The sequence below is a fragment of the Diabrotica virgifera genome, chromosome 7 (genome assembly GCF_917563875.1).
Source record: "Diabrotica virgifera virgifera chromosome 7, PGI_DIABVI_V3a".
NCBI lineage: Eukaryota > Metazoa > Arthropoda > Insecta > Coleoptera > Chrysomelidae > Diabrotica > Diabrotica virgifera.
This window is the reverse complement of record NC_065449.1, coordinates 210,478,282-210,501,444: the sequence shown is the minus strand read 5'-3', so window position 1 is coordinate 210,501,444 and position 23,163 is coordinate 210,478,282. Positions and strand designations below refer to the sequence as shown.

At 33.8% G+C, this 23,163-nt stretch overlaps 1 protein-coding gene across 1 annotated transcript in view; it reads left to right on the top strand.

Annotated features, from left to right (window-relative positions):
* Positions 1-4,681: 4,681 nt before the first annotated feature.
* LOC114340604 (histone acetyltransferase KAT2A) overlaps positions 4,682-23,163 on the top strand; it is a 57,980-nt gene continuing 39,498 nt past the window's right edge. Inside the window, exons 1-2 of the mRNA XM_028291373.2 lie at positions 4,682-4,896; positions 19,255-19,514. Of these exons, the coding sequence (XP_028147174.1) occupies positions 19,299-19,514 (216 nt within the window). The 5' untranslated portion in view covers positions 4,682-4,896; positions 19,255-19,298. The remainder of the gene's footprint in view (positions 4,897-19,254; positions 19,515-23,163) is intronic.

Below are 23,163 nucleotides of genomic sequence, written 5' to 3'. Positions count from 1 at the left end.
TTGGTAATGTTTCGTCTAAGATTTTCATGTAATTAGCTCTAGCAGTTTCAGATTTTAGCACCTCAGTATTATATTTTGTGAATTTTGTGCTGTGACCTTTTTTTGCGTTAGATATGCGTGCTCTGAGCTTTGATTTTATAAGGTAGTGGTCGGAGTCTATATTAACACCTCTACATGCTCTTACGTCCAGTACATCAGAGAAATGTCGACTATCTATAAGTACGCGGTCAATTTGATTCTTGGTCTGGCCGCCTGGTGATTGCTACGTGGCTTTGTGGATGTTTTTGTGTGGAAAGCACGTACTTACTACCACCATTCCTAACGATGCCGCGAATTCAATCAGCCGTAAACCATTTTGGTTACTGACCGTATGGAGACAAGATTGTTTCTTGACCAACTTTAGCATTAAGATCGCCGATAATAATTTTTATGTCATTGTCCTATATAACATTTCCTATAAGTGCTCTCCACTTTCTCATAAAATAGGTCTTTTTCCTCGTCTTATTTGTCTTCAGTTGGAGCATGAACATTGATAATGCTGTAGTTAAAGATCCTGCCCCTTATTCGCAATCTACATATTCTTGGGCTTATTGGGTCGAAAGCTATGACCGTTGATTTTACACGTTTGTTTAGTATGAACCGTACGCCAAAAGTGTGATTGCTTTCATGTCCGCTGTAGTAGAGAGCGTAGTCCTTTTTCTCCAGGCTGCCACTACCTGTCCACCTAACTTCTTGTAGTGCAATGATGTCTGCTGAGTATTCATTTAGCGTTTTTAATAGACATCTTAGCTTCCCTGCGCTATAAAGCGTACGAACGTTCCAAGTAAATAATCCAATATCATTAGCCTTATTTCGTTTGCCAAGTCGTCGACAAAAAGACCGTCCAGCTGATTGTTGTGAATTTTCCGAAACGTAAAAATTTTTTACGGGAGTGGGGTGTTAACCCACTGCCCAACCCCCTTTTCGGAGGACCATTTCTCCCTTACTCGTCAGCCCTGACCCCACCTTCCACTGGGGTTGGTTACCCAGTCTCCAGCAGGGTTGCTCAGGTTTACCGGGGTCCACCCCTGTGATCCGGATCACACTTCTCGGAGGTGAGGATAGGAATTGAGTAGGAGTGGCTAGAGGTGTTAACAGGAAGCGACACCTTGTATTGCGCATCACTACTCCTTTGAACCCCGCGATGGTACGTATTCTCTGTTATTTTTTATGGTATTGAATCGTGGACCTTGAACGAAGATAATATGTGCAGAAAATTGAAAGTATTTGGGATTTAGCTTTATCGGAGAATTCTTAAAATCCCATAATCCCATGGACTGAGAAGGTCACAAATGAGGAGGTCCTCAGAAGAATAAAGGAGAACGGAGAGGCACAAACCACCATCAAATCTCGAAAGTTATAATGCTTCGCACACATAATGCGAAGTGAATCCAGATATGCCCTCATACAAGCAATCCTGTAAGGAAAAATATTTAGAAAGCGAGGGCCGCCAGGAAGAACATTCTGGTTACAGAACCTTAGAACCTAATTCAACACATCTGTGAAGCGTTTCCGCGCTGCTGCAGATAAGATAAAGATTGCCATGATGATCACCAACATTCGTCAGGGTCGTCACGAAGAGGCCCATAAAGCAGGATTCCCAGTAGAAATAGTAAATATGTATACATATGTAGGTACTTACTTATAAAAAATATAGGAAGTAGCTTCAGAACTATCTAAATAATATATTGAATACTTTTACATGTCTTTGAATCTTTCTGAATGAGTTTTTATTGGTAATGATAATATTATTTATTGTCAACATTTAGGCGTTCGTTGATTAATAAAATTAGGCAAGTTATCATTCAAGGATTTAACACTTTTTATTCATAAAAATATTGGTAGTGGTGCCATCTTTGGTCTATCTACTAATAATTCCTTTTGTCTTTTGGTTGCACATAATGCACATCCTTCCATCACTATCCATCATATAATACTCATCCAAAAAACGTAACAGAATGATTTTCTAATATTTCTTGTAATGAAAAATACCTGTACCTATGATCATTCAGTAACTAGTAATAAAAAATATTGTTAATGTTAAATTTTAATGAAAAATTTGTACCACATGCAGAAAACTGCACACTTAAATTTAGACAACCACTAATGCAAAGATGCGAAACACTAGAGATGGGAGAGATCAACAATACGCGCGCCGCGCCGTGATGGTATTCGCAATTCGCATGTACATATGTATCTTTAAATTTGAAATAGAAGCATTTTTTATTTGATCGCTAGATTCACAAAAAAAAAGAAATCACGTTTTAGTACGTACTAATATGTTTGACAAGGAAACTATGATGAACTAAAATCAGTTTCTTTAATTGAAAGTTAATTACCTATGACAAACTTGTTAGTAAGTAGGTAATAATAATTTATTAGCTTTCTATTTTACACAATTCGATTTCATTTAATTCGACTTACTCGAATCGATGCATTTTACTCTTGCTTTCGCTATGAATCTCAGTGTATGTAAAATAATCTTATAGTTTTCATAAAAACTACATATTTGACGAAGACCAATTTTTTTCAAAACCATACTGCATGTCCCTACTGCTATTGGTCAGAAAAATTCTCAAAGTAGTAGAAAGCTGAAGATATCCCGAGGGTATAAATTGGGAGGAAATCTATTTCTTATCCACTATTCTCAACACAGCTCTGCACTGTGCACAATAATTCGCCAACGACGTGACAGACGAATAAACTCAAACACAGGTTCGACAGACCGAAAGCCTAACAAGGTTTCATAACGTTCTGGCTGGATTCTGGTCTGGTGGTTCTGGTTTGAACAGATTAATATTCTCTGCAAAAGTTGAATATTTGAAAGACTTAACGTGAATCGCTAATCTCTAAATTAAAATTTATACCTACTATAATTATTAAATCCTGTGTCAAGCACAGCGAAACTACGAGACAACAATAACAAAGACCCACAGTAATAATATGCCAGAGAAATGTGGATTATGAACCAACAGGAAGAAAAGAAAGTGGGAATATGGAAAAGAAAGTTAGGTACTCAAAAAATTTTTCGGAGAAGTACAGATGGCAGAGAGATTTGGACAAGACGTACACATGGAAGAAATAACAAGGATGTATGGTAAACCAAATATCGCCAAACATGTACCATCTCCTAGCCTAGTCAGATGAAAACCTCTTGCTAATATTTGAACGAAGAATCCTGGGGAATATTCGGTGGCAACTGTGAAAATAATAATTGGAGGAGGAGATACACAAATACAAATAGATATCTGGTGATAAAGACGTGATATCTGTTATAAAAATAGAAAGACTAAGATGAGCAAGATATCCAGCAAGATTGCAACAGAACAACCGTCCTATACAAATCATTATGACACAGCCGGTAGGAAGGAGACCGATAGGTAAGCCAAAGCCTAGTTGGTGGAATGATGTGCAGGAAAAACTGGAGGGAACGGCATGTGATTATCTTTATTACATTTAAGTTACAATTAATATTGTGCATGGGCACGTGTGCTTGGTTCCTTGTTATAACCTTTGTTGTTCCAGCAACTTCCTGTAGAATTCAAAATTTGACACAGATAGCATAAAATTAATTATGTAGGTACTAAATTTACTAATAGACAATTTTTACTAAAGGCTGTATGACACTATATACATTTTCTTGTATCATTTCTAATATCCTTTCTGATAGGACAAAAAAATGCATAGTGTCATACACATATACAAGAAACGATATCAGAAACGATACAAGAATTTGAGTCAGACACAGATTCTTGTACAAGAACTGCGCCAATTTCTGCGCAAAGAGCAAAAACGTAAAACCTGCTGGCAAAACATCTAAAATGTCATAATTGGTCATAATTACTTACTCATAATGGCGGCTGAAATGAAAATGGGATCATGTATTGATGAATTTATTTGTATTTTTGTAGGTATTATTCATAAATCTTATATTGATACTTAATATACCGTTTGGTATGGACTACTGTTCTACTAATATAATAACCATATATTTAGCTCCTAGTAAAGTTCAAACTATAAATTTAGGTTTCATGGTGCATAATTTTTTACAAAATACAATAGCTCCTAATTTGGATCAAACTGAAGATAATTCTAATGCAAATATTTTAGCACAAATATATCAAAACACAAATAATCAACCTCAAACAGTCAACGTAAAATTCTGGTTAACATTAAAATGTTAATTAAAAGTTTATAAATTTTATAAAATCCTTAAAATCAACTGTAGATGTAGATGCAGTACTACCATAACGTGACAGGGGGTGGCAAACAAAATATCGACCAATCACGTGCCGAATTTCATACAATTTTCGATACAAGAACTTGCATAGTGTCATACAGGGCACAAATGTACGTACAAGAAATGATACAAGAAAATGTATACAAGAAACGATATCAGAAACGATATTAGATATGATACAAGAAAATGCATAGTGTCATACAGCCTTAATAGACTTAAAGAGTATTTATATATTTATAATATATGCGACGTTCATACTTATACTTCTAGACAAGTGGATGCATAAATCTTCACTAAATCAAATTAGAAACCTCTTATTGATCAACTATCCATATTTTAAAACGCATTCTGAAAAATCACAGTAACGATTCCCAAAGAAGCTTAAAAATTACATCTCTAGTACAAGATTTCACTTAACTAGTTTGACACATCGACCCACATGAAATGAAAAAGTTGTTAAATGTAATATAAAGTTTTATTTATTTTAATATTATTTATAAAGTTGTTACATTTAGAATACGTTGTACGAGATTAATATTTTTTTATTCTAATCGGGAAGAATAATATATTGTTTTAGGTTATGTTTTCGTTTAGCAGCTGATAATCATATTCTGAAGGTAAATCAAACATTTTTATTTGTTTATTGATCTTAGAAACTTGTGAGAGATCAAAATATTATGTTTTCTTTATGTTAATATACTGTCTATTTGAATCTTATAATCACTTTATTATGTCTTATTTATTATTTTTATTAATAGGGAACATTTTTCTGAAAGACTAGGTACTGATATATTTTGTCTTTACACTGACTGTGGGTACTAACCCAACGTGTAGAAACTCTTCAGATTTAGCCATACAGCTCGCACACCCTTTAAGGGGGAAATTCACTAATCCCAGATACCTACGGTATCAAAAGGATTGAGCCCCAGTGGGACTCTTTCCATGTTATTATGTTATCGAGCCCTATTAGGTAATTTGGTAATCTTGGTATGCTGGAGTACAGGCACGTAGCCAAAGGGGGGTCCATGGGGTCCGGACCCCTCCCAAAACTGTCTCGGGTTTGGTACCAAAGCAGCAAGTTTATCCCCAAGTTATTATTATTATTTTTGAAAAAGTAAACGAAATTATTATTAGATAAAGGCATTGTATATTTAATTTCGACTCATTACCATCTCTATATGGACCTTTTCGAACTTTTGTTCTCCTAATGATGCTCTGAAACGAAATTAGACATATTCGCCAAGTATGCCAATTACAAAGAAATAATCAACATTTAGACGCACTCGCGACCTCTATTAAAGAAACGACGAAACCCAAAAGTCTTCATTTTCAAACAAATAAATATTTAAAAATAAAATCTTTGGATTTCTTAATTCGGAAACAGATTCTCTCTTATACCTATTACCCATCCTTCTAAAATTTGCAAGGAATAAAGGGTGATGAATGCAGAGACATGGGGAGTCTATATAGTTGCACTCCACAACACATCAATTCAACGAGGCAAAGATCAACAAATCTGTTTCCTAGTACTCCATACGTGAGTAAAAACGTAGGTAGATAAAGGCATTTTATATTTAATTTCGACTCAGAGATCATTACCATCTCTCTATGGACCATTTCGAACTTTTGTTCTCCTCAGGAGAGCTTGTAATGATGCTTTGAATCGAAATTAGACATTTTTTTTTCCCATAATCACCACTACGATGATGATTATTACAATTACAATCTGGTCATACTTGACCAATGAGCAATTTTAATCTAACCTAAATTATTACTGTTCCTTAAAATTAAGAGCTTGCCCCATAGCGTCTCTTATCTAACCTAACAAGATAGTGCACTATTCTAGCATACACACTAACGCGCACAAGCACTATGCTCTGCTTTTCACTATCACCTATCACTTAAACTAGTTCATAAGGTTTTGTCCTCTTCAGTCTTCTAACTTGCCCAGTAGTATCGAGGAGCTGGATTGCCTCAATATTCTCGTGCATGTGAAGTCGTTGCTCGTGACTTCCTGCCATCTTCTTGATGATTATATCCACAGTTTCCATTCCTAGGTCCTTATGGAGATCACTGTTTGTAACATACCAAGGAGCATCTACAATATTTCTTAGGATTTTGTTCTGGAATCTTTGTATTACTGTTATATTACTTGGTCTAGTACACCCCCATAGTGGGCATCCATAAGTCCATACAGGTCTCAATATTTGTTTGTAAATTAGTAACTTATTATGCATCGACAGTGTGGAGTTTCTTCCAATTAGCCAATACATTTTTTTATATCTTATATTTAGTTCTTCCCTTTTTTTCTTAACGTGCACCTTCCAGCGTAGTTTTGCATTTAATGTTATACCCAAATACTTAGCAGTATCTGCATATGGTACTTGGATATTGTTGATTATAACTGGTATATATTGTATTTTTTTGTTGGTGAAATTAACATGGACAGATTTAGCTTCATTTAGCCTGATTCTCCATTTTTGTGTCCACTTATAGATTTGGTTAACTGCTATTTGGACCTTGTTGGTCGCCTCTTCACTTGTCGTCCCTACTGCTTGAATAGCTGTATCATCAGCAAAGGTGGCAACTGTGTTGTTTTCCAGTACAGGTATATCACACGTGTATACTAGGTATAGGACCGGACCCAACACACTGCCTTGTGGAACACCTGCTCTAATTTCTTTTAAGTCTGAAAAACAGTCTTCTTGCTTAATTCTAAAATGTCGTTCTTTTATGTATGACCGTAAAAGTTTTGAGTACTGTATAGGTAAAAAACATTTTAGTTTGTATGTTAAACCTTCATGCCAGACTTTATCAAAAGCCTGTGCAGCATCAAGGAATACAGTTGAACAGACTTTCTTTTCTTCTAGGGATCTTTCGATAATATTTGTGATTCTGTGCACCTGGTCAATTGTTGAATGCTTATTTCTAAATCCGAATTGATGTGTCGGTATCAAATTCCTTGCTTCGATAATTGGTTTTATTCGCTTAAGGAGCAGTTTCTCAAACAGCTTCGATATTACAGGAAGCAGAGATATCGGTCTGTATGACGAAACCTCATGTGCTGGTTTTCCTGGTTTAGGAATCATAATGACTTCCGCCATCTTCCATATCATTGGTACATATTTTAATCTGAATGCACCGTTAAAGAGGTTTGTTAATTTTACGATAGCTCTTCGGGGAAGATTTTTCAACAGCTCACCCGTAATTAGATCATAGCCCGGAGCTTTCTTCGGATTAATATTTTCCCTTATTTCTTCAAGTACTTCTTTTGGTGTAGTTAGCCGAATTTCTTCCTCTAATTGAACAGGTTCCTCCCATCTTTCTTCATCCCCTTGAGGTTCATTTGGTTTGAATGTATTTTCAAGATGTATGGCAAATAGCTCTGCTTTTTGTGCACTACTTCTGGCCCAGTTACCATTTTCTAGTTTAATAGGAGGAGAGTGCATAATAGGTCTTTTCAGTCTTTTAGTAGCTTTCCATAAGGAATAATCTGTACTACCGTCATCTGTTAGCTCCTGTAAGTAAGAATTAATCGAGTCATTCTTTAATTGTAGGATAGTTCTTTTGAGTTGTTGACTTGCACGATTTAGTTTAGTCTTATCTTGAGGAGACCTTGTTTGTTGCCAGATTCTTCTCAGTTTTCTTTTTTCAATTATCATGTTCCTTATTTCCTTTGGATAATTATTTCCTTTTAGCCTAGGTTTCAGCGTAGGAGTGTTTTCCCATGCTGCTTGCTGGATATTGTTCACCAACAATTCTGCTTCTTTATCTAATTGCTCTGCGTTTTGTATTGGTACACTTAGATTTATTCTCTCTTCAAGGCTTAGCTTAAAACTATCCCAATCCGTCCATTTATTTGTTAATGTGGGGTTACTTTGTTTTTTAATAATCCTGTCACTCATGGTTAGTACTATAGGGGAATGATCAGAATTTAAGTCCCAACAGTCATCAATGTCTATGAAATTAGTTGAAATATTCTTAATAATAAAGAAGTCTATTAAATCAGGGGTCTTGTTTCTATCCGTAGGCCAGTAGGTTGGTCTACCAGTTGATAGTGCTTCACACCTCTGTTCTTTAATGGCTAACAAAAGCTCCTTTCCCTTAGTAGTAGTGATTCTAGAGCCCCAGTGTGTGTTCTTTGCATTGAAGTCACCTCCAATAATGAACCTTTCCCCTAAGCTTTTCAAGAATTCATTATACTGCTCTTTTTTAATGGAATGTTTAGGTGGGCAGTATATTGAACTTATATTTATTTTAAAACTTTTAGTTTTTATGTGTACTGTAGTGGCTTGAATATGTTCAGTTTTATATTCCAACTCTTCATGATGACATATATTATCCTTTATGATGATTGCACTGCCTCCTTTGGCCGCATTGTCAGGGTGTATTGTATGATATACCTTATATCCTTTAAATTTGATGTAGGATTGATTTGTGAAATGCGTTTCAGAGACAAGAAACAAATCAATTTTTTCGATGTCAAGGATTGCTTGTAGTTCTTGTTGATGATTAAGCAACCCGTTGGCATTCCATGCGACAATTCTAAGATCATTAGCCATTTCTTACCTTTGGAATAGCACCTTGAGCTCTATATTCCAGGGAAGTGACCCTTTCATTTAATTTTTTTAACTCCTGTAATATCATTTGTAGGGTTTGTTCTGTTTCTTTTTCAATCTCTGTTGTTTTTTGGTATTTATCATTCTGATAATTTTCATTGTGACCTTTTGTTACCGCACTATATGTCTTATTACTAGTAACTTTCTGTGCTTGTTTTCTTTCACCAGCATTTGACTTGGTTTCAGTTGACCTTCTGTCTGGAGGGTGTGACAAATTCGTCTTTTTCAGACCTCTGTTTTTTATTTTCTGCATTTCCTTTGCGACGATACATCCTCGGTAGTTGGCAGGAGGGTTTTCGCCACAATGGACACATTTTGGTTTAACATTTTCAGGTTTGTCGCAATCTTTAGTAAGATGTTTTTTTGTGCATTTAACACACCTTGGCCCTCTAGCACAGAACTTCCATGTGTGACCATATGCTTGACATCGTTTGCATTGCGGTATTAGTTTGGAATTTTTAAAAGGCTGAATTTCGACTTTTGTTCCTAGGATGTCCGTTATCCCATATATTTTGTTGATATCTTCGTCTGGTTTGAAGGTTAACATAAACATGTCTAATGGCTGTTTGGTTTGCCATTTTAGCTTTTTAACTGCGTCTATGGCTTTATAGCCTCTTTTTTGCAGATCTTCAACAATTTTTTGGGACGAGCAAGTGTGATGTAATCTCTTTACTATAACTTTTATCGGTCTTTCTTGTTTGTTTTCGTATGAGTGATATTGGATATTTTCCTCTCTTAAAGCTTTTATTAATTTTCTGTACTCTTCACCGTCTTGTACATTAACTTTTATCACTTCACTATTCACCAGTTTAGTAGTAAAGTTTGTTATCTTCGATTTAAGGAAGTTATATAGGACTTCATATTCTTTGAAGCCTTCCACTACCACAGGTGGAGGCATTTTGGCTTTCCTAACTGCAGTTTCTTTGGAGCTATGTTTTTGTGGTGAGATGTATGGTGAAGTATCCATCTTGCGTTTCTTACTGGCTCTTGATTGAACCCTAATCCACTCTGTCTCCTTAGCGAGCTCTTCTTCATCTGTTAAATATTCTATTTCATTTTCTTTTTCAGTTAAATTAACTTTTGTTGCCAACTCTGTATATTGAGATTTTAACTGTGCTAGTTCTCTTTCAAGTATGCTTACTGTATCACACAATTTGGTTTTGTGGCTCTCGGCAGCTTTCCAAGCATTAAATAGAGTCTGTTCGTTTTGCGACCTTTTATAATTTTCTTCAAAAACATATTTGAAATTATTATTATTTTTTACTAGGATTATTTGTTTTTATTCAGTGTACGTTTCAACATATATCCAGTTTAAAAATCAGATTTACCACGAGGAAAAGTATTCTGTAAACATTTTAAATTCTTTTACCTGGATATGCCTCTACAGAAAAGGCAAAATTGCTAGAAAATTTGTCTGCTTATTACTCCCATGACATTTCTCTTACAGCAATAAAAGCTGAATATATGTTATGGTATAACTGTAACACAATATCATCTTTGGAACCAAATACCGACAGTCTCTGCGTAATGAACATTATAATAAAGATTTATTCCAAAAATTTACAAATTCCTTACAATTTTGGCAACTATCCCTGTCACAACGGCCAGTGTAAAACGTTCGTTCTCAACAATGAATTGAGTAAAAACTTCACCTGGAAACAAGATAGGAAACGAAAGCGAAAGACTTATTTTATTGGCTCTTTGGTCCATTCATTGGAATGTTGAGTTAAAGCCAAGTATATTTTTTATCAAATAACCAAAAATTACTGGGTCGACAACTGAATAGAAGACCAGATGTACTCTTTTCTATGGAACCCTATATTTCGTTACATAGTAGTCTCTAACATCATCATCTTCTTCTTTAGCCCATTTCTATCCAGCTTTGAACATAGGTCTTCACAAAATCTTTCCATATAATCTGTCCTTGGCTGCGCTTTTCCAGTGAATTCCTGTAGCTTATACAATATCGTCCCCTAACCCATCTGAGGTCTTCCTCTTCCTCTTCTTCCTATCACGGCCTCCAGTTTTGTATTGTAGCATTCAATCTTTTATCTTCCTGTCTCGCATTGTGACCCGCAAATCTCCACTTTAACCCTGTTATATGTGATGACTACCATCATCAGAGACGCTAAAATGATATTAAAGATACAATGGTGAAATTAGGTGAAATTTGAAAAATTTTACCGTCTAATTTAACAAAAAATTTGAGTTGTAGTAAATAATCATTTCGTTGTGAATCGAAACAAGAGCAGTCTTATTTTAGTTAGTTCAGAGAGCGCCAAAAGTGCTCTAACTAGTTTCGACTCTTGTTAGAGTCTCTTCAGAGAACACATATTTGATTCTCTCTGAAGCACTAAAATTTTGGCTGTCAGCCTCTACCCAGACATGAAAGATTATGATGATATGGATGCCGTGGTCGCATTTGCTAAAGAAGAACGAAAGTTTTACTTCTAATATTAACAATATTAAAAATAAAACTTTATCAGAACTAATCTTCTGCTTACACCATTCGTGGCTTCTAAAATTTGCAAGCCAACGAATCGTAGGAGTATCTATAGTAAAGAGGGAGATCTATCAAGTTGCATCTCACTACCCGCCTGTCCAGCACGGCAAAATTCAAACAAAGATTAGTTCCTCAGAATAGGAGTAGAACTAATAAAAATAACAAATAATCATTTCGTTGTGAATCGAAACAAGAGCAGTCTTATTTTAGTTAGTTCAGAGAGCGCCAAAATTTGAGTTGTGTTTGGACCCCCTCAAGCACATTTCCTGGCTACGTGCCTGCTGGAGTAGGTATCTCCCAAAAATTTTCGTACACATCTGGCCATCGAGAGTACTACAGCTTTCTGCATGGTTTTCATATCTCAGACCAAACTTTTTTTATATATACTAGGAGGTTCTTTGGCATGAATCTTGCATCTCCATTGTTTTCGTATTTGAATTTCCAGATCTCTGTACTTGGTGATCTTTTCAGTGTATTTAGAACGCAGGTTATTGTTGTTAGGTAGCACCGTATCAATGAGTATTGTTTGTCTTGTTAATTTATTAACTAATACGAGATCTGGTCTATTATGTGCCACTGTTTGGTCTGTGAGCACAGTGCGGTCCCAGTATAGCTTGTAATTGTCATTCTCAAGCATACTCTCTGCAGTGTATTGATAATATGGGAGAGGGTTTGTTTGGAGAAGCCCATTTTGATGGCTATTGGAGAAGTCCCAGTTTGATGGCTATCTAGAAACGCACTATGAATATATTTTTACTTTGAAGAAGTATTCCTTCTTGGCTTCTTCCTAATACTTTAAAGATCTTGTTGGTATCTAGAGTCTTCTTTAATTTAAGCCACAGTATATGTATATGTGCAGTTGCACCAACAAATAAACGATTGATTTTTGATTTGGATTGCCCGTTTATTTTAAAATATAATAATTGTTAAAAAACTGTCATTTAAAAACAGAAATTTTAACGATTCTCCCGAAAAATATTAAATTTTTTACCAACAAATGTAATAACAGAACACTTTTCTTTTCTTTCGAAAAAGGTTAAAATTTAATATTTTTTGGGAGAATCGTTAAAATTTCTGTTTTTAATGTGACAGTTTTTGACAATTACATTTTAAAATAAACTGTCAATCCAAATCGCTCGTTTATTTGTTGGTGCAACTGGACATAAATCTACAAAAGAGAATATAAAGAATATACTAAAAAATGGAAGATATAATTGGTGAATACCAGGAGGACAAGGAAGAAACACAAGAGAATAGATTTTCTTGCAGAAAGAGATACTAAAGGAAAGCTATCAATATCAAATACTGACGATGATATTATTTATAGACTTTAAACAAGCATTTGAAAAAGATAAAAGGAAGGAATTATATAAATCACTTGAAGAACTAGAAATAAGCAGAAACATTATTAGAATATACAACAACACTATTGTTTGTTTTTTAACCAAGAGGAGTGATTCAAATTTACCGCACCGTAATGCTTGTTTCTAATTGGTCCAACCGCAGGCAAGTTTACTCCACTGTTATTAAATTTTGACACTAATGACATTTATGAAATTTTGGCACTTCTGTCATTTTATAGGTTAATTAAGTATATCAGCAATTTTTTGTGTTTTCTGCATTATTCCTTTAATTTTTAGATTTTTAGTCTAAAAATACATAAAAACAGTTGTTTTTAGAACTCTTTAGCAATGTGTTAGTATAATATAAAACGTATGGATTATCATTGAAAGCTGATATGATCAACAAAAAAAGAAGATGAATTTGGTGACTTTTCTAGTAACTTTCTTGGGTGTGAATCTGTCTTTTTAGTTTACTCCTCTTGGTTAAAAAATCAACATAAGAAGAACTGAAAACCAAGTAAAAGTAAATAATGAAACATCAGACAGTTTCCTAGTAAATGAACGAGTAAGGCAAGGCATTTTCATCTATTCTTTTTAGTCTCGTGGAAAACGTGCTACTAGAGGCCAATATGGCATGAACCTACTAGGCTCCACACGCTAATTCTGCCGTGCTTAGCAAAAACACTGTATCTGCAAAAATCTGAAAAAATGAAATTTTTACTTTTGTCTAACCCAAATGTGCATATCTATCTTATTTGCTTACTAAAAATGGTGTAAGTTAAGCCAAAACACATTAAACACACCGCGTCTTATGCTGTATCCTGTGTATACGAATTCTTAAACTAAAATCGATTTTACTGGAATGTGATGTCTCTGCAGATACGGCGTTTTTGCTAAGCACGGCAGAATTATTGTTATTAAACCTATAAAAGGTTGTTGGTAGAATCTGGATAAATGGTTTGTTTTCTAAATATATTGAAGCTGAAGCCCCACATTATGTAGGTACCCCCCACTTTTCTTAGAGGGTACCACCAATAAAACCTTCCAACACAAATGTAACCGCAATCTTTTGTTGACATAAATATAGGGTTTCATTGCGGTACGACAACAAGTTGTGTAGATACAGTGAATTTTTTAAAATTAGCAAGTCGGCCGAAAAATGGATATTAGCTGAGAACATTTTTTTTAACATCAGATTTATTTACAATTTGTAATGATTACAATAAGTAAATTATTTAAAAATTAAAAGAGACTAGCAGGAGACTGTCCAGTGACAATATCCTATGGAATTATAATTTTAGTACTTAACAAAAATTATTTGTGACTCTAATAATAAATAAAACCCTATAAATAAAACTCTAATAAATAAAATATTTTTGAAAATTTAAAATCTTGCTGGTAGGTTGCTTGGAGTGTAACGCTTTAGCCTTCTGTTTGCCTGGGGTCTCATTAGGTTCTTCGCTAGCTTGTTGGGGTGGTTTTGTAATTGCATGTCGTATTTTTGGGCGTAACTGGCAATTTCTTTTTTGACAGTATTAATTTGAAGATCACGATTGATGAATTCATTGGGCATGTACCACGGTGCATTTGTGATAATGCTGAAGGTCTTCGATTGAAATCTCTCCAGGATGTCGATATTGGATCCCGAAGCAGATCCCCAAAGTTGGATACCATAGCTCCATATTGGCTTAATCACTGCCTTGTATACTAAAATTTTATTGTACAAACTCAGTTGTGACCTCTTTCCTATCAGCCAGTACCTACATTTTATTGAGTTTCAGACCCAACTAGAGATGCATCAAGTCAAACTAGTTTGATTTTATTCAACAAACTTGACTTGACTTGAAAATCAAACTTTTTTTGTAAAAAAGTTTGACTTGACTTGATTTCGATATCTTTAGGTTTGACTTGAAATCAAACTTCTTCAAACAGTTTGAAGTTTGAATATCATATTGGCAACGTAATTATTTCCAATTCTAATTGAGAGCGTACGGATTTTGTTGTGACTTATTTGGATAGGTCTGAATCTGTATTCTGCTACTCCGCAAATTAGTTTGTAGTTCATATTTTTTAGACGTCCATATTTGGCTTGTTTATTACGTTCGTTTTGAAGTGTGTGGCTTATTCAGAATAAGTACCAGAACAAATTAAAGAAGAAGAAGAAGAAGAAAAAGAAGAAGAAGAAGAAGAAGAAGAAGAAAAAGAAGAAGACAAATTGAGTCTGATATTCAAAGTATTTCCACTGCAAAAATTAAGAGAAACAATCTATAGTCGAAGCAGTATTAATTAAGAAAAATAAATATACTGATTTATTTGATGTTGTGGCAGGTGATTTCAAAGCAATGAAAATTGAAAAGTGCATACATACTTCTATTATATAAAAATAAAGAACAGCGTTATAAAATCACAAACAGTGAACTAATTATTTAAAAGGACAACGTTATGCATAACTCGATCAAGCGCCATTTCTTTAAAATCGAGATAACAGCGGATTCTGGTGACACATAGCTAAAACTATCTTGGAAAAATCCCTGTTATTGTCACGTTAACGGTTACTAAGAAAAACAAAAATAAACCAAGCGACATTCTGTATATTAAGGGATTTTAGTTTTGCATAACAAGACTATATTCATAACTGCCATTCTTAACTGCCATTCATAACTGCCATATCCATAACTGCCATTCATAACAGTTTCGCAATTGTAGACTAATATAAGCGCCCACTTTGGTCTGTTTATGCTAAACTAAGCGTTTGGCCAGAATAACAGTTTTGTCCCTATTAATGTACATTAATTTTGAAGTTTCCGTCAAAAAATGATGGAATTTTTTTAAAGTGAAAATGTTGTGTTTATTTATAATTAAATTGAAAAATACAAATAATCTATATAAAATCTTTATATTATGTCTAACGTGCTATGTACTAAGAATATAGTATAAGTCATAAAATGGACCTTTCGGGATTCTTCTATATTTTGAATTTTGAATGTTTATTAATCATTTCTGTACTAAGAGTATAAATCAATAGCCTGTTTTTCATGTATAAATATTGATTTTATTCCAACAGTACAACTTTTAATTTCAAAAGTCTGCTTTGTAGGTGCAGGTCAACTTATACTGTTAGTACCTACCTACTGCTTTCACTTTACGCAGCTTGACTTTAGTACACACCACATTGTCATGTTACGATTCTCTGTTAGATTCTGGGGCGTTAGTATTGAAAAAATGTAGATAATCCAAATTTGACCATAAAATTTCAAGGAATTAACATGCTTATTAAGGGGTTGGTACGAAAACAGATTTTTGAGGTTCTTTGTTTTCTTGCTTTTTAACTTTCCTAAACCTTTGTTTATGACTTTCGTCCTGTCGTTGAAGACGGTGCCGGTGGGGTGTTTATTGTTATGGGTTATAAAAGCAGAAAATTATAAAAATATGTAGCTAGATCCCATTTTAACCAAAAACTGTTCATTTAGTATTTTTTTTTATTTAATTTTGTTGTGCGTGCTTAAAATAATTTACTGTGAAATTGTCAGTGTTCTATTGTACATGATTTTTAAAAATGAGTAGAGGGAAACAAATACTAAAATTATTGGAACTAAAGGATGATTTATATGGCACTCAATGTATTATTAAATTTCTTATCTTAGTTGGCAACTGACATGTCTATCTCAACAAAAAAATATATAAAAAAATAATAAAATAGAGGTAAATACCCTTTTAAATATACCTTTGTAAAAGGTATATTTAAAAGACCCTAATAATAATTACTTTATTAATTGGACAATGAAGAAAAATGTGGATGTGTTTTAATGTTGATTCGATGTAAATGAGTTCCAAATATACCATGTCCTGTTCTCGTTCTTATTATGTTCGTTAAGTGTCTTTTATCAATATATGGAAACTTTTTAAACCATGGTGTATCCATGTTACATCACAAAACAAAACCTTTTCGGATTACCAAGTAATCCATCATCAGTGTTAAGCCAATAACATGCATGCGTGAGCCACCAAAAAGTTATGGGTAAAAACCCTTTAAAAGGTATAGTTTAGACACTATACCTTTTAATATGTGAGGTTCATACCTCTCATATCACATCCACGTGGGTTAGAGTCCTCTGTTGCCCTGGGTAATATTCAGGAATATTTGCAATATCCAACTATTTTAAACATAATATGTAGTATAATATAAGATCTTATACCTTTTAAAAGGTTTTTACCCATAACTTTTTGGTGGCTCAGCATGCATGTTATTGGCTTAACACTGATGATGGATTACTTGTTAATCCCAAAACGTTTTGTTTTGTGATGTAACCCTTATTAGGGTCTTTTAAATATACTTTTTACAAGGGATCCTGTATTTTTTGTGATTTATGGTATACAGCCATCTACAGGAATTTTATTTTCCTCGTGGATTGTTAAAAAAATATATCTACGAAATAAATTATTTTTCAAACTCTTTCAAACTAGTTTGACAAACAGTTTGAATTTTCAAACCTGTGCGATTGACCAGTTTGACTTGACTTGAATTATTTGTCAGAAGGATTGACTTGAGTTTGACTTGAAATTAAGTCAAACTCAAGTCAAGTTCAAACATTCAAGTCAAACTTGTGCAACTCTAGACCCAACTGTTTTCTTTTCGTGAATATGTGTTTTTTCCACGTTAATCTACGGTCCAAGTGCATACCTAAGTATTTTACATCATCCCTTTGTTGTAGTACTTGATTATTTAATGAGATGGTTGGGCACTTATCTTTTCGATTAGTGAACGTTATATGTACTGACTTGCTTTCGTTTACTTTAATTCGCCATGTTTGTAACCAGATCTTTATTCTATCGAGATTTGTCTGGAGCAGTTGCAAGGCGATGTACGGGTTTGAGTGAGCTGCAATGATTGCTGTGTCATCTGCATATGTGGCTGTGATGATGTTTTGGCTTGTAGGAAGATCTGCTGTGTAGAGTAGGTAGAGAACTGGTCCAAGGACACTACCCTGAGGTACTCCAGCTTTGATTGGATAGAACTTAGTGCACTGATCTTTTACTTTTACAAAGAAATGGAGGTCGGAGAGATAGGACTTGAGGATTAGAAAGTAGTTGAGAGGAAGGATTTTTCTTATTTTGTATAGCAGGCCAGTGTGCCAGACTTTGTCAAAAGTCTGCGAGACATCCAAAAAGGCTGCAGAACAGTATTGCTTCTCTTCTAAGGCTTTGTTTATGGAGTTGCAGACTCTGAATTTGCTCGGTGGTAGCCTGTTGTTGTCTAAATCCAAACTGGTGGTTGGGTATTAACTGCTTTTCCACGAGGATTGGCTGTATGAATGACTCGCTGAAATGGTTTTTGTGTTTGGGAATGAAGCATCACAACAGTCAACTATTTCCCACTTATATTGCGAATTTTAACTTGGTCGCTCCAGTCTCAGTGTCGAGTCCAGTCTAGGTACACCCAAAACAGCAGTCACACAGCAAAACAGCAAATTCAGTTCGTCAGCTAATTAAGGATGACCACCATGTAACATACCAGGAGATAGAGGCATCTTTGGTCATTTTAAAGACCTCGATCCAAAAGATCCTACATGATGTAGTAGATGGGTGTTAAGAAGTTGGTTTCCTGTTGGATCCCTCATTTGCTCACAGAAGAGCAAAAAACAGTTCCTGCGTCAATTGGTGTTGAAAAAAACATTGAACAGTTCAACAAAGGAAGCTCAAAAAATGTTTATAGTATTGGCAGTGGTGACCAAACTTGGATTTACTCCTACTAACCGGAAAATAAACGCCAATCCGCTGTGTGAGTATTTCATGATGAGGAAAAACCAAAAAAAGTGATCCGTTCTCGGATGGAACAAAAGGTGTCGAAGAAAATGGTCGCAACTTTTGTGTCAAACTCTGGTCATGTGGTAACAATTGCTTTAGAAGATTGAAGAAGGGTTACTTCTGATTGGTATATAACTGTTTGTTCACCGCAAAAGTCCTACAAAGCAACACACAACGTTGAATCATCCTATTAAGTACATCAGGACAATGCAAGTGCTCACACTGCCCAAAAGACGATAGCATTTTTAGTGCTTCAAAACATCGAATTGTTCATCCATCCACTGTATAGCCCTGACCTAACGTTCACGAGTTCTTCGAGTAATCGAGTTCTTCACGTTCCTAAAAATCAAGAATTCAATGCGTGGGTAGTAATTCCAGTAGGTGCAATGCCTTTAAAACAGCGATTTTGCAGGTGTCGACTGAAGACTGGAATAATTGTTTTATTACCAATCAGTTTGAATGTATGCGTGTATCGATCTTGGTGGGACATATTTTGAAAAACAATAAAGTACTTTAAGTCTATATATTTTTTTTCTTTATGACTATATGCAAAACTAAAAACACAACCCTCGTAATGCATTTAGAACATCCACTGTAATCATATTAAATTCAACTCCCCTAATTCTTTTATTTTAAATTAATAGTACAGTTTATTGCATAGCTTTCTTTGATGGCACATATGTTAACATTTCCATCATCCCGTAGGACATTTACCATCCTGACTATATAGTATTTTAAAAAGAAGCAACATGTCAGAGCAGTCTGTTGAAAATATAGATGGATCTGCAAGCAATTCAAGTGAGCATGCAACTCATGGACAAAAAAGTACTACAAATCAAACAAAGTCAGAGACGAATGCTTCCCCATTAAACAACCTTCAGAGAATCCAACAGAAGAAGCAAGCAGTAGTTTCTTTGCCTTACAATAAGAAATTATTAAAGTTGGCTGTGTATTCTAAATGTCAGGTAATTTATTTAGTTATACAGAGTGTAACAAAAATACAGGTCATAAATAAAATCACATATTCTGTGACCAAAAATAGTTCGATTGAACCTAACTTACCTTAGTACCAATGTGCACATAAAAAAAGTTATAGCCCCTTGAAGTTACAAAATAAAAATCGATTTTTTTAAATATATTGAAAATTATTAGAGATTTTTTATTGAAAATGAACATTTGGCATTCTTATGACAGGAACATCTTTAAAAAATAAGAGTTGAAATTTGTGCACCCCATACAAATTTTGAGGGTTTTGTTCCCTTAAATCCCGCCAAATATTTGTGTACGTTCCAGTTAAATTATTATTATGGTACCATTAGTTAAACAAAATATTTTTAAAACTTTTTTGTCTCTTTGTAATTTTTCGATAAGCCAATTTTTATCTAGATATTTTGAACATTTTTAAAATCTAACACAAATTTTTACATGGTAAGTAAGAATATAGAGACCAGGGAATAATATGAAAATTTAGTGTGAATTTACATTTTTTAGGTACATATATGTACTGTTGTGATCTGCTTCTTATTTAATTTATATTAATTATTATTTATTTGATTAATTATTTAATTGTCGCAAATCATACATCAAAATTGAATAAAAAATCTCAGGGTGCTTTTTTATACTATTAAAAAAAATCCAAATTATCTCACGTTATACTTATCTTCTCTCGTGGGTTCAGTATCTCTTGTTCTCCCATCTCGTTCTTGATCATTGTCAAACATCCTTTTACTTCCTTTTCATACTTTTCTATGCGTTCCTCCATTTTCTTGTTGTTCTCTTCTATTGCTTGTTTCATTTTTTGTTGTGTTTCATCCATTTTTTGATCCAATTTTTGTTGTGTTTCATCCATTTTTTGTTGTGTTTCATCCATTTTTTGTTGTGTTTCATCCATTTTTTGATCCACTTTATCCATTTTCTTTGATGTTTCTTCCTGATTTTTATCCATTGTCCTTTTTGCTTCATCCATTGCTTGTTTTGTTTCTCTTTGATTGTCATCCAGTTTTTGTTGTGTTTCATCCATTTTTTGTGACTGGAGTTGCATCAGTTGTAATAATTTATCTATTCCTGATAATTCCTGATTTTCTGATGCCATGACTGTTGTTTCGAAAATGTCTTCTTGTTCTATAAGTTCTTCTTGTTCCAAATGTTCTTCTTGTTTTTTGTTTTCTTTGCTTTTGCTTCTGGTTGTTATCGACATGTAGTTAAAATTTATCCCCGCCTAATATGAAATTCGAAAATACCTTGTATGCTGTCGAGACGAAAATTTTTCTCTCCCCAAATATAATCAATTTATCCCACAAATTTTTAAATATTTCAAATCTCAAATCAATCAAAAATAAAATAAATATGTAAAAACTGTACCTAGATAAAAAAATTAAGTCAAACAAATATTTCAAAAATTTTAAATATATCAACTTTTTCCGACGGGCAAATAAATTTTCCTTCACCTGTTTTTCCGTTTAGTATTCCCTTCAAATTCACAACCAGAGATACTTTAATGCCCTAACGTTGGCTCGCCATGTTGTTGTGATCTGCTTCTTATTAATTTTATATTGATTATTATTTATTTAATTAATCATTTAATTGCCGCAAATCATATATCAAAATTGAATAAAAAATCTCAGGGTGCCTTTTAATATATAAAAAAAAGAAAAAAAAACAAATTATCTTACGTTATATTTATCTTCTCTCGTGGGTTCAGTATCTCTGAGTTGATCCTAATCGGGATAAAATAGGGAAAAGAAATAAAGCAAACTATTAAAATAAAAATACAGAATTGTCTTTTATTTATCAAATTAATACTCTGAAAACTATCGAATCTAAAAAACCTGTGGACACAGATGTCCGAATGAAATTTATACCAGTTAAAATTATTATCTTTACAAAAAAACAATTTATCGGTTTGTTCCCGATGACTTTGGTAAAACAAACTAAACCAAACAAATTTATGTCTTCGCAAGGTTACCTATATTTACTATTTATATTTTGAAATATTGGAACTTTAATTCATATGCTTTTTACTCAAAAATTTATTTCCCGAACATAAAAATCTCTTTCACATAAATTGACTGACCTTTTGCTTCCCTCACTCGGATGTCTTCTCGTGACCCCAAACAGCTCTCCCTCGTTGATTATGTTAAAGGCTACTCATCAAAGCCTCTCTCCGTTGTCCAGCTTCAAAACTGTCAGCATACCAGCACTAATTCTCCAACAAACCGTGTTTCTTTGACACGTTCTCGATTCAAACAAAACTCCAAAAATTCTCTGCTCTCCTTCTCACAATACTACAGAATCAAAGAGGTATTTCGTCTCGATTTGATCTGTCTCTCGTTCCACTTTTCAACACTATTCTCCACTATCAACCAAGCACTGATATATGCTAACTATCTCTCCACTTAAAATACGTCGAACCGCTCGTTCTTGCTGCCAACAACATAAATGAAAAATTTTTCAACCTCTCTCAATCATCCAATCCATCTTTTCCCCTTCCACATTCCAAGAATCAGAACATTGACTTTTCCATTTGACAAACAACAGTCACCCTCACATTTGTTCCGACAATCCTAATTACTTTCGGAGAAACTCTCCCACATATACTCGTATTGAAATGAAGATATTAAAATTCCAACTTTCTTTTCAATTATCAATTTCGAGAAATTGATAATTACCTCTACAGTAAACAATTTTTTTCCATTTTAAATCTAAATACATAGTTCTTTTCACTTTAATTATTCACAAAAGTCTTTAATGGTTCCTCGGAAAGCTCGTTAAAAGAGAAATCTATTTACATCCTAACTAAATTCTAATAAATTTTAAAACAGCTCAATATACAGGGTAAATCAAATTTATGTGCCCGCGTTATTAAAAAAAATTTAATTTAATTTTTATTTTGCTTTTGATTGATAAAATGCAAACACAATAGTACATATTTATATTTTAAAATATATTAATGTCTCGATAAAAAAACGTTTATCGAAAAAATACAAAGAGGCAAAAAAGTTTTAAAACATTGTGTTTAACTAATGGTACGGCAGTAATAATTTAATTGGAACGTACAAAAAAGTTTGGGGGGGGGGTTTAAGGGAACAAAACCCTCATAAAATTTTTATGGGGTGTACAAATTTCACTGTTATTATTTTTTTGAGATGTCCTTACCACAAGAATGCTACATGTTAATTTTCAATAAAAAGTCTATAATAGTTTTCGATATTATTGAAAAAAATTGATTTTCATTTTGTAACTTCAAAAGGTTGTAACTTTTGTTATGTGCACATTGGTACTAAGGTAAGTTAGGTTCACTCGAACTATTTTTGGTCACAGAATATGTGATTTTATTTATGACCTGCATTTTTGTTACACCCTGTATAAAACTGCTTGGTAGAATAGTTGTTAATATTAAATATTTTATATAACGTTATACAAATATAACCTTATACCCATCAGTGGCGGATCCAGAAATTTTTTTTGGGGGGTTCAAGGATCTTGAAAAGATACTAGGTTCCTTAGAATCCCAGATTTCTTTTGAGTGAGACTGATGTAGATAAAATATATTTCAGAATATACCAGGCTACAGTCTAGTAGGTCAAATGACAGCTGTCAAATATACAATCTTCT